General features: G+C 37.5%; 1 protein-coding gene across 1 annotated transcript in view; it reads right to left on the bottom strand.

The window, feature by feature from the left end:
• The window catches only part of GTF2IRD1 (GTF2I repeat domain containing 1), a gene marked incomplete in the record, with an annotated part of 795304 nt that overhangs the window by 181997 nt on the left and 600786 nt on the right, over positions 1-12521 (bottom strand). Inside the window, 1 exon segment of the mRNA XM_044054146.1 lies at positions 804-987. Coding sequence (XP_043910081.1) covers positions 804-987 — 184 coding nt within the window.

The raw sequence follows: 12521 nt of genomic DNA, 5'->3' as shown, positions 1-12521 counted from the left end.
CCCCATTCATTATAACCCATTTTTTAAAGTCTGAAAGACCTTATAGAGGAGATCGGAATTAAAATGTAAATGTTAACGTTTGAATTTTAATGATTAACTGTCCTCTGGAAAAGTAACAGGCTGTAAAGCCACTGGCATGTACTTGTATCCCAGCACATCTGACTTTTTTACTTTTTGGTCTTAAGTAAATCTTTTAGCTTCCTTGGTCTCTTGGGTATCCTTTGAAAAAGAGACCCATTTAACTCAGTAGGATCACCAGGTCAACAAACAGACCAAACAAACCATACTTAGGTTTCCATCCTAGAAATGAAGAAACATTACAGATCAAGTGAGGCACTACAGCACAAGGTGGCATGATACCCTCTTAGATTACTAATAGAAATGCAGCCATGCTACCTACATGCAAACATTTTTTTTTCTAATTTCTTTTCCTGATGCACAGCATAAGTGTTCAGAATGTTACTTCCAGACTATCCAATGCTTCTCACTAGCACATGGTAAGGCATCTTCTCCAAGAAATGCAAATGCACTGTCTTTATACCCTATTCCTAGTCACATAAGCATAGCATACTGAAACACAAGGTAACACTGCAGTCTCTCCTGATGAAAATCTAACAGTTACAGTGCTTAGATACAAAGGCAGGTCAATCACATGTCAGATAAAATACTGCTTAAAAAAGGAAAGAAAGAAAACAAAGCACACACACACACACACACACACACACACACACACACACACACACACACACACACACACAATTTCTTACTTTACTAAGTAATGCAGTATTTTTCTCAGTCCATACCGGTTAACAGTAAACTTAATTCGATCTGCTACAGCTAGTATTCTCTCCAAGTTCTGTGAGCCAAAGGTACATGGTTTTCGGAATGGAATTCCTGGTGGTAACCCTTCAATGATGACAGACCCAGGGTTGCTTTTTATCCGTTTATAGGGGACTTGTACTGGATATTTGATACCAAGTGCCTCACCTGTAATGGCAATAAAAAACAGGGTCAAATGTGAACTGTTACCCTCCTACACCATGCTATGAAGCTATACTGCTCTGTAAATACACGGTTTTGTAAATATTGACTTGTTACTCACAGGATATCTTGTACTACTATATACATTTGTTTTCTTGCTTCATGCTCACAGTTATGTTCCATAATTTGATGAATTTCTTATTTCTTTATGCTGCTGTATCATGCACTGACTGAGTTATACCTACATACTGTAGTCTTTGCCCTTAAAGCCCAGCTTACATGCCTGAAAAGGATCCAGAAACCAGTTTACTTACTTGGTAAATGAAAGTTAAACAAATAAATAGCTTACTCCATACATTCAGCTATTTGGATCAAATGGGAGCCTACAGTAGCAAGGTAAATGATAAATTATCTGGGTATCTGATTTTTGCATACACAAAGGATATATATACATTCCAATCATCCACACCCTTAAAGCATCCATTCTCTGACAATTCCTGTTCACAAATAACTGCACTGTAATAGATCATATTACAAACATGAACAGTGATATCTTTAGGTGAATAGCCAAGGAAGTGGTTGTTTTACATCCCAGTAGTAGAAAATAATTTCAGATGATATAATAATCTATTAACCCATTTTTCTGAGGTGCTTGCTTTCGTCACACTGAAGCTGAAAACATACCAAAAAGAGGGGAAACAACAGAGAGAAAAGCAATTTTAGCTTCTTTAACATCTCTGGAGGTGATATGTTATAGCAATAACCCACGCCTGGGTGTGGGTAATGCTAAATTTACCCACGGTTGGCGTGGTTTGGTCCCGGGGGCGAAGCCCGAGGGACCAAACAAAGCCAACCGTGGGTAAATTTAGCATTACCCACACCCAGAAGTGGGTTATTGCTATTATACCATGACATTATTTAAGAAAAGAAACTATTACTTTTCTTAAATAATGGCATAGTATAATGCCTGTTTACTGCCCTTCCGCAGATGTCTGGCATCCGCGGCAGTTCTGATGTACTGCGCGCCTGCGCAGTACATCAGAGCTGTGGGCAAAAGCAATGGAGAAAGCAAGATCTCCGTTGCTTTTTTTAGTGTTTCGCTATGTTAAATGAGTTTAACATAGCGAGACAGTTTTAAAATAAGCAACAGACATCTCCGTTGCTTATTTTAAAACTGTCTCGCTATGTTAAACTCATTTAACATAGCGAACACTAAAAAGCAACGGAGATCTTGCTTTCTCCGTTGTTTTAAACATTGCTATGTTAAATGGGTTTAACATGGCGAGACAGCTAAAATAAGCAACGGAGATCTCCGTTGCTTATTTAAGTTGTCTCGCTATGTTAAACCCATTTAACATAGCGAGACAGTGTTTTAAAAAAACGAGTTATACTAATGGAAAAAAGTCCGGGCGACCGAACCTTTTTCCATTAGTATAACTCGATTTACAACGGGCATGCTGGCCAATCAGCGTGCACGTTTTGGGGGGATCATGGTATAATACTGAAGTTAGCAGACCACTCTCAAGTTCTGCTTGAGGATGTACAGGTGTGGTGGGCATGGACTTGACAAATGTGATGTTTTCTCTGAAGTCTTCTTTCCTACATATTCAGTAGTAGCAGCAGCAATGTAGATATTTGGTAACAGTTCCATTATGTTTTTGATTACCCAAATTGTTTGCAAACAACTAGGGGAGTGCAAAATGTACTGGATTAACTGTAAATCTGACAGTACTCAAATTCAAGGCCTGCTACAAGTCTCATGCAGCTGGAGGCGAGACATACACTTTTAAGAACATTCCTAATATCCATATATTATAGAAAAGTGATTATGTAAAGGTGTCTTAATGAACAAAGATGTTTTGGGCACTTTTTCACTATATCCCATTGAGAATTAGCTACATGTAAAATGCAATACCTCAAATGGGAAACTGCCAGTGACAGGAGGAGGAGGCAATGTCACAAAGCTGCTTTGACATGATCCACTGATGGTAAGCAGTGTGTTTGTTGCTTGAGTTAGTCTTTGACAAGCTACCTTCTGAAGCATAATCAAGTCTAGAAATGTCAGCACTGTGCTGCTTTCTGGGGCATCTAAACTTGTAAGGACTATGTAACATTACACTATTTAGTAAGGGCTGCTTCACTATAAACCCAAATGATCAAGTTGTTTTCTAAGGACAAACTTACTGAAGCAGCCCTCAGCTGCACACCTGGCTGGTATATCAGGCAATTCCTAGTGCTGTACTATTTCCTGGAGTGGGCTAAATTGAAAGGTACAAACACTAAGCTGATTTCGGATATGCATCCTACTGGGCAGACTCCAGCACTGCGAACTCTGTGCTTATTTCACTGGCTGGTGGTAATTCTTCAGCTATTTTTTTTAATCTAGGTTCCTTTCCTAGACTATCAGCACCCTTTCCTTTGGACTCTCATAATCTACTACTGCTACTCCTGATGGAGAAATACTAACGTTTATCTCGCTCTCTCCTGTAATGGTGGTAAGGAATACTTTTTATACCCATAATGATGGGTACAGGCTAGGTTCAACACACCGAGTAGCTGGCAACTAGAAGTAGTCATACAGAAACAAGTCATTCACACACTGCAGATATTTTCTTTACTTTGCTCTGCAACACATATATGTGTTTTGGCGCATGTGACATTAGCATGAGACACAACCTTTGAGGGGTTATCTGGCAATCAGTACTCCAAGTTGTCAAAAGTGTCTCTACCAAGCACTGCAAAAATACTCTGTAAAGTACTATGCAGTGTACACCCCGTGATCCTTAAGCACTGCAAAAATACTCTGTAAAGTACTATGCAGTGTACACCCCGTGATCCTTAAGCACTGCAAAAATACTCTGCAAAGTACTATGCAGTGTACATCCCGTGATCCTTTCCTCCTTTCTTCTAGAGGGAAGGATGCAATAACATTGCCTATTTTTAATCTCAGCTCCTGCTCCAAATACTCTCAAAGAACAAGTCACATTGGCACCATGCCAGCAAAATGACATACAAAGAGATGCCAATAAGCGAGTGTATAAAGCTATCACCTAGGGGACTGACTTACTGAAAAGGCATTACTATCCATTACTATTACTACATCCTGACAGAGCTGCACAGGACATGTGAGGATGTAGTCTACCTGGAATTCAGTAAGGCATGGAGTTCCATTCCACATAAAACACTGGTCGTAAACTATAGAGGAGGCTCAAAACTGATTGGGTGGATGAAAAGCTGGTTGACAAGCAAGGAACAAGATTTAATGGTAACAGGAAGCACGGAGTGTCTTCTACAAAAAGTCACAAGTGGGATGCCAAAGGGGTCACTGGTATGTCACAAACTAATGGGGATACTCCTATCTGACAGCACCAGTATCAGGAATGGTATGGTTTGCCTGTATGAAGATAACATGAGGTAGTGACAATCTATAGGACAAGTGCTGCAGATGGGCCAAGTTAGGTTTGTCTGGTAGCCAGTAACATGACAGCTTGCAAATTTAATGCTAAAAGTTCAAAGGAAAGCATTTTGGTAAGAAGAACCCAAAGCAGGGACTACATTTTAAGGTGGGACAGTAAGTGAGAACAATGGAAGAAGAAACAAAGGCTGTGATGTTAATTAATCTTAAACTGAATGGTTCTGCTCAATCCAGAGTGATATGCAAAAGGTGTTTCTAGGAAAATGAAGGTCATTTTTCTACTACGCAGAACAACAATGAGACCTCAGCTAGAACACAGTACAGCAATGTGGAAACTATACCTAAGGAATTACATTAGTAGAGTAAATAGAGCTAAATAAAAAACTACAGTAAATGGAGAAGGAAGATAAAAAATATGGAACAAGAAGAGACACTGACCATCATGAACATATGAGGTCTAAAAAGAAACTGTACAGAGCACATTCACTGATCTAGGAGTAAACCATGCCCCACCCCCAATTCAGCATGATTTAATAGTCAGCAGCACACTAAATTGCTCTGTATCCCAAACTTGATACAGACCAAAATAGAGTGATGCTGACCATTAAAGAACAAAAACATTATCAATGTCGTTTCAGGATCATTTTTTTCCACTTGTACATCAGACTTCTAGATGACAGATATTCATACTTGCTGCATCTCTAATTAGATATAAATCCCAAGTGTGTGTGTTTGTGTGACAGATAAAGGGACTTGGTGATTTTGTTAATAATCAGAAGGCTACTGTAGGTTGGGGAGAGGGGTTATGTCCCCCTGCTGAGATGGAGTGACTGCAGTTTGTATTAAGGAGGATCATGTAAGCATCACAGCCAAATGTATGGGTGGCCTTATTCCCAAAGACAAATATGTACTTTTTGAACAACAGTAGTGTGTTTTGTTTTTGCCCCATCTCAAGTACTTTTGATTGTTCCCTTGTTGTAAAAGTGTGGTTTCAGCTGGATGAATTTCATGAGTTGTCATGAACCTGATTCAGATTCAAGTTTGGGATACAGACTAGATTAGAGAGATGCTATTTAAAAACAAAATCAATGTAATTTTGCACCATTTTTTCCTCTTGCACATCAGAATTCTAGATGACAGATTGAAGTTTGTGGTGTATCTCTTCTGTTGTGCTCTATATAAAGTGAAGTCACATCTGTCCTGTCCTTTATGGCTTTTCTTACTTTTTATTTGCCTTTTCTATTCATGATTTTTATAATATAATAGCCAGTAGTCCATCACATAGCCATATAACATTTTACAGTAGACTAGGACTCTCCTGATACCCCATTTTCTTGATTAATGTGGTTCATGAAAGTGTTTATGAAAACATGTACTCTCACAGTATACGGCTACTAGTTTGCTTTTACTTGCAGTTTAAGGGATGCAACTTTAAAATTGTACAGATTTTATGATGCATCACTGCAACGTACTTCTTGCCTGTGTGTTACTTAATCTATGAGATTTGCACAGTCCTCGGACTACTATATAGTTTAATTATCATTTTATCTTCATAAAGTCACATTTACAGGGGATGTCTTTGTTGTTAATATAAAACCAGTTCAAATGAAAACTGGGTAACATCTATTTTTAATAACTGAAGACAACAACGTAGCTGTTAAACTAAACAAAGCAAGCAAGCAGACAAGCCTCCATGTTGCAGAGGCAGAGAAGGACAATAAGCAGTAAAGATACATAAATTATGTGATCGGGAAAAAAAAACTAAGAGCCCACAGTGCTACTTACTCCTACTATATACAATTACTCAATTTGCTACTGTTATTCAAACATATTCAGGACAATATACATGTATTTTATTTATTATTTTTTATTAACAGAAATAGAGTACATGGACCTTTTTAGGCTCAGGCTCAACTTGGGAACACTGATTAAATAAGGGTCTATAGTATTTCTTCGACAGCTTAGGTTGTTGAATGCTCAATGGCTGACACCAAAGCATTGAAATTTCAAAATTGCGAAGGGCCATATAAGCAAATTCTTTCCTCAGGAAAGAATTTGCTTGGCCGTTATCAGGGATTTGCCCATTCCCCAATGTAGAGCGATCTCGGAGTTGGTATTTTTAGTTGGGGGGTGTGTGTGGGGGGGGGGGGCAAAGCCCCCCACTATATTTAGGCTGACAAGTTACTTTTATTTCCAGATGGCCTAGCAAATTCTTTCCCGAGGAAAGAATTTGTGTATATGGCCGTTCACGATTTTGAAACATTGACACTTAGTTGTCGATCATTAAGCATTCGACAACCTAAGCTGCTGAAGAAATAATATAGACCCTTAAATAAGCTGCTCAGAGTCAAACAGCAGACAAATGGAGGCTGAGTGAATCAAACCCTGGAACACAAGAATCAGCTTATTAGCAGCTCCTACCCTTTATCTTTGTGAAGACAGGTGAAGGCTGCCAGCCTAGCCAGACAGAATTTTGTAGATAATTCCATCATTTGTAAATATTAATATGAAAAAACAAGTAATCTCCGTGGTATCCCTGAAGTCTCAAAACAACCCACTAAAGTGTAGTGAGTCTAAAAACAAAACAGTGTAAGAAACTTCTCTGTGTGGAAGATTTTCAGTCCATATATTTCTAGTTAATCACTGTATATTAATCAGATCAGACAATAGTAGTAGAAGTAGCGAAAGTAAACTCGTCAAGTCAAAAAGTAATAATAGAAAATATATAATTCTACAGCATTACTAAGTATTCGAAAGTAATCCAAGCAAGGCAGGCAGTCTGTTTCCAGTCGAAAATCCTTTAAGTACACAGACAAGTGATCCAAGTAAAACAAAAATAGAGTAATAATTTCCTCACAAGCTTTCTAAAAATATATATATATATATATATATATATATATATATATATATATATATATACACTTTTTATCAGGCATGGGAGTGGTTTATTGTGCTGTAAAACAAAGTGTTATTGGTACATATGTTAAATTCACATCCCTTCCCACATTATGGGAAGAAAAACTTATCACTGAAAATCTTTATAATTATTTATGTAGCCCATGCCCACGTTTACCTTACTTTTTTGGAATACCAAAGCCACACAGAACAGAGAAGACCCACCTTATAGACCGGTGGTAGCAAGTGGAGGTTCCCTTACTGAAGCCACAGCCATTTACCTTGATTACTAGCAGAAAAGAATAAGTCATACATAAGAGATTTAATGGATTTTTTGAAGAAAATAAAAAACATTACAGTGGAAGCTGACAGTATTTTGGTAACTATTGATGTGGAATCCTTGTACACAGTGCTCCCTCACAATTACTGTATAACAGCAGCTATGGAGTCTTTTAAGAAACATAATCAGGGTACGCAGGTACAACTGCAAAAGTTAAGCAAGCTCATTAATCTTGTACTGGACTTCAATTTCTTTACTTTCAATGGCAAACACTACAAACAAAAAACTGGTATAGCAATGGGGGCTGCCATGGCTCCCAGCATAGCTAACATAGCCTTGGGCAAATGGGAGGAGGACTTTGTGTTAAACAACACAGATTACATGCAGCATATCACATGCTATTTACGTTTTATTGACGATGTCTTTATTGTGTGGGAAGGTGACACCTTGCAGCTTGGAGATTTTATCACTTACCTCAATCAAACAACTCCCTTCCTGAAGTTTACCTCTTCCCATAGCTGTACTTCAACCACTTTCTTAGATATGCAGATTTCTAAGGACACCAACAATAACAGAATCACCACTGATCTATTCAGAAAACCAACGAGGGTTAATTTATTACTCCACAGTAAAAGTCTACATCATACAAAAAACAAGTATAATGTAGTGAAATCCCAAGGCTATAGATTAGCTCGAATTACCACAGAGATGGAACCATTTTTGAGAAACCTGAACAACTTAGGGAATGATTTTCTAGTGAGAGGCTATGAAAGTTAAAAACATCCTGGAACCCATTATAGAACTGAAAATGACTGAAGCACCTTCACTCAACCTCCCCAGTAGAAAAATGTTAAGTAATTCCACAGAGAATAACAAATGCAAAAATAGCTGCATCCTGACATACACTTTGGATTATCACAGTATCAAAAATATTATTGAAGAAAACTGGGACATTGTCACAGGAAATCCTTTTCTGATTAACATCTTAGGTGAAGCCCCATCATTTGTTTATAGGAAGGCCAGGAATATTAGATGTTTTGTTGAATTTAAACCTAGACCATGTGAGAAAAGCACTAAAAGATGTGAAACTATTTGTACATTTTGTATATTTATATAGCAAGGTGATAGTTTTTATTGCCCTTATTTAAAGAAGATCACTAAAACCAGTGCAGGGGGTGACTGTAACAGTAAAAAAAGTAATTTACAGGGCACAGTGCAATTAATGTGATGCATTCTATGTGGGCAAGACTGTAAATAAACTCAAGCAAAGGATTTCATGTCATCTGTCAGAAATCCGCTCTGGATGTAAAAATAATGCACTAGCCAAACACCTTTCTCTTCATAAAAGACACACAGGTTTTAAGTTCCAGATCCTGGATCACATAGACATGGGTGATCTTGAAGGAGACATCTCGAATATTCTGGAGAAACATGAACTCGTGGCAATTAAAGCTGAACTCTTTTAGAAAGCCTGGACTAAACTACTACTGTTCAATTAAAAGTGCACTGGAACTCAGAAAATTGCCACATTGTTTACATGATTGATTGTATTTTATTTTATTTTTTTCTACAAATTGGTTTTAAATACCATTTTAAATCATTTGAAATTTAAGTGTATATTTTGTTTCCATCACCATACATACATTTTTTCTTATTTTTATTTTTTTCTGGTTCTCTTTTTTTCCACTTTATTCAAAATGATGGTAATAACAATACTAATTATACAATTATATAGGTTTTTATGGTTCTTGTACACAGACCTGAAGAAGTCTAGAAGGACGAAAGTGATCTTTGTTAACAATAGGTTATGAAAATAGAAACTGATTTTTACATGCAAAATGTATATGTATATATATTTATATATAATTTTTGATCGCAAAATGAACTAAGGTTGATATATTTCCAGCCATGTAGTATATTGCCTTGGATAAAATCACAGACTTAATAATAATCTACTTAATAATTTGGTTAAATAAGATGTGCCATTAAAGTACATTAGGGCTATATATTATTATGACAGCTACTAGGTAGGGCAGGACCAGCTCGAATGTCACACTGATGGGGGAAGGGATGTGAATTTAACATGTGTACCAATAACACTTTGTTTTACAGCACAATAAACCACTCCCATGCCTGATAAAAGTATATATATATTTAGAAAGCTTGTGAGGAAATTATTACTCTATTTTTGTTTTACTTGGATCGCTTGTCTGTGTACTTAATAAAGGATTTTCGACTGGAAACAGACTGCCTGCCTTGCTTGGATTACTTTTGAATACTTAGTAATGCTGTAGAATTATATATTTTCTATTATTACTTTTTGACTTGACGAGTTTACTTTCGCTACTTCTATTACTATTGTCTGATCTGATTAATATACAGTGATTAACTAGAAATATATGGACTGAAAATCTTCCACATAGAGAAGTTTCTTACACTGTTTTAAATATTAATATGAGCCACAGGCTTGTTCTCTTAAATGGGAAAAATGGTGTTAAATGTGGAAATGTAAAAATGCAACAACAGTGCACTCTGTTGTAACAAAGCTGACAAGTCAATTCTTTGATGTCAAAACTTGGAGCCAATATGTCTGGATGAAGGAATTCTTCCTATTGTTTTGAGGCTAGAGTTAATGGCTAGAATTTGCATGTATAATTTCTTTTACTGCTCTGGTTCTTGACCAGCTGCAAGATCAAAGGGCTATTAACCTCCGAGAGTCTGTTAGCCTGGGAACCAGAAAGAAATTATACAATCTGAAATAAATCAGTGGTACTGTGTTATCAATTTAAGGAAATGAAGAATGTGAGCATTAGAGCATTTGTCTTGAGAACATCCAACTTCCCCAGCACTGCCTGTATCTATAGGTATGTAGGATCTTAGACTTTAGTATTTCTCTTAGAAATAGCTAGGAATTAGGAAGGTTAGACTAAGTGTTTTTCTGTGATGTCAGAACTCTTCTACGGTATTATTTTAAACATTTCTCTGTGATCTCTGAACTCTTGACTAGCACTGTGTAGTAAGAAGTATTGTTTTGTGTTTTTATTATTTATTATTAAATATTTTTAAACCTTTCAACTGTGGCTGTTTTGTGTAGAGATAATTTAAACTCTAGAGTACACTGCATATATATAGTGATACTGTACCAAGTAACTCCAAATAAGCTTTGCTGTTCAGCCACACTTACCATTAGGATAATAATATTGGGTTCCTATTACGTAGTCGAACTTTTACAAGTTCGAACGCTATATGGTCGAAACCATATGTTCGAACTTGTACTTGAAGTTCGAATACATAAAAAAAAATAAAAGAAAAAAACATAACTAACTGTTGTTGTAAGCAGGGGGGCAAGCCCCCTGCACCTCCACACCCCCCACTCTTTAAATATACCAACTCCGAGATTGCACTACAGTGCGGAAAGGGAAGATTTCCCTTTACTGCACTGTAGTGCAATCTCAGAGTTGGTATATTTAAAGAGCGGGGGGTGCAGGTTATTTATTTATTTATTTTTTTTACATGTTTGAAGTTTTGAAACATTGAACATAAGGGTTTGACTTTATTATGTTCGAAGTTTCAAAACTTCGATCATGTAATAGGAACCGAAAATATTGCACAGTAATAATTGGACACCCTTTAATAAGGGCCTTTGAGTAGCTGATAAATATTAGCTGGGTGGTGGCAGTGATTTCTACTGTATAATCTGGGTAAAAGAGGCACAGCTGGAAAACCTGTGCCAGCCTTCCCCAGGAGTGTCTGTGTGGTTGTATAAACTCTTATCGCAATGTGTGTTTGTGTCAGCTACTTGGGCAGGGACACAAAGCACTGGTTGGACAGAGAGGGTGCTGGAGGTTTTAGCTTGCCCACTAGAATGAGATCTGGACCATATAGCTGTGCCAGTGGGGAGTTTTATTGGGGACCTGGGGAGAAAGGGAGAAACCAGACCCAGACTGACTGTGATCACTGTGTGCTCTTAAGGGAAATTGTACTTTACTGTGTGTGTATTTATTATCCTTTCCCTACATGGACAACCTTCACTGGTGTTAGTGGTGAGGATTGAGGCTCCTTGATTGCTGGGCCAGTGCACAGGCGTCACAATCTTCTAAACTAATTGCCTGAAAATATTTATACAAATAATTAAACACTTAAGCAAGGTATTCCTAGCACAGTCAATACTGACTATGCAAAACTCAGAGCAAAACATTTGCAGCACCTTCCTTAGAAAGTACAGCTGTGTAAGAACTTGCCATAACAGTAAATGTCCTGCTGATCACTGCTGCAGTATTCCAAGGTGTTGGGTTATCTCACCAATTAACATGGACAATTATGTTTAAGTTCTTACACAACTATTCAATAGCCTACCTTATATCACTGTTACAGTATTCAAAACTGTTGGGTGATTCCCAAAGCTTAGATAGTAGTAAGGGTGGCATCATCAGGCAAAGGGAGCTGTCAATAAGTCCAGACAGAACAACTTGGCAAAGGAGGTTCTGGATCTACAGAAGGTATCGACCTTACAGACTTTAGTGAAAGTGTATAGACAGGATCTTCTACAATAGCTTGGAATCAAGTCCTTTGTAAAAGGCTTCAGAGAAAGCAACTGCTCCAGTGGAATGGGCTTTACCTGGAGAAGGTAAGGATTTACAATTGTGGGTATAACAAAAGGAAATGGATTTAGAAATACAGTTAGCAATAGTCTGTTTGGAGATGGTTTATTTCCAGGAAGTCTATAAACTGGGAAACCCAAACAACTGGTCAGTTTTCCAAATGTCTTTGGTCTTATCCAAGTAAAAGCTGAACTGCCTGTGCAAACACAGAGAATGGAGGAATCACTCACCCTTGTTCTGAGGGTTAGAGAAAATGGTAGGAAGACTAATGGCCTGGTTGAGGGACGGCTTATTGATCAAATTAGGAAGAAATAAAGGATTGTCCCTCACAGAAACCCTGTTCTTATGA

Source organism: Protopterus annectens, chromosome 13.part0, assembly GCF_019279795.1.
Source record: "Protopterus annectens isolate FY-2018-M chromosome 13.part0, PAN1.0, whole genome shotgun sequence".
In the NCBI taxonomy this organism is placed as follows: Eukaryota; Metazoa; Chordata; order Ceratodontiformes; family Protopteridae; genus Protopterus; species Protopterus annectens.
The sequence above is the reverse complement of the archived record's forward strand: the minus strand, read 5'-3'. Positions and strand labels throughout refer to the sequence as shown.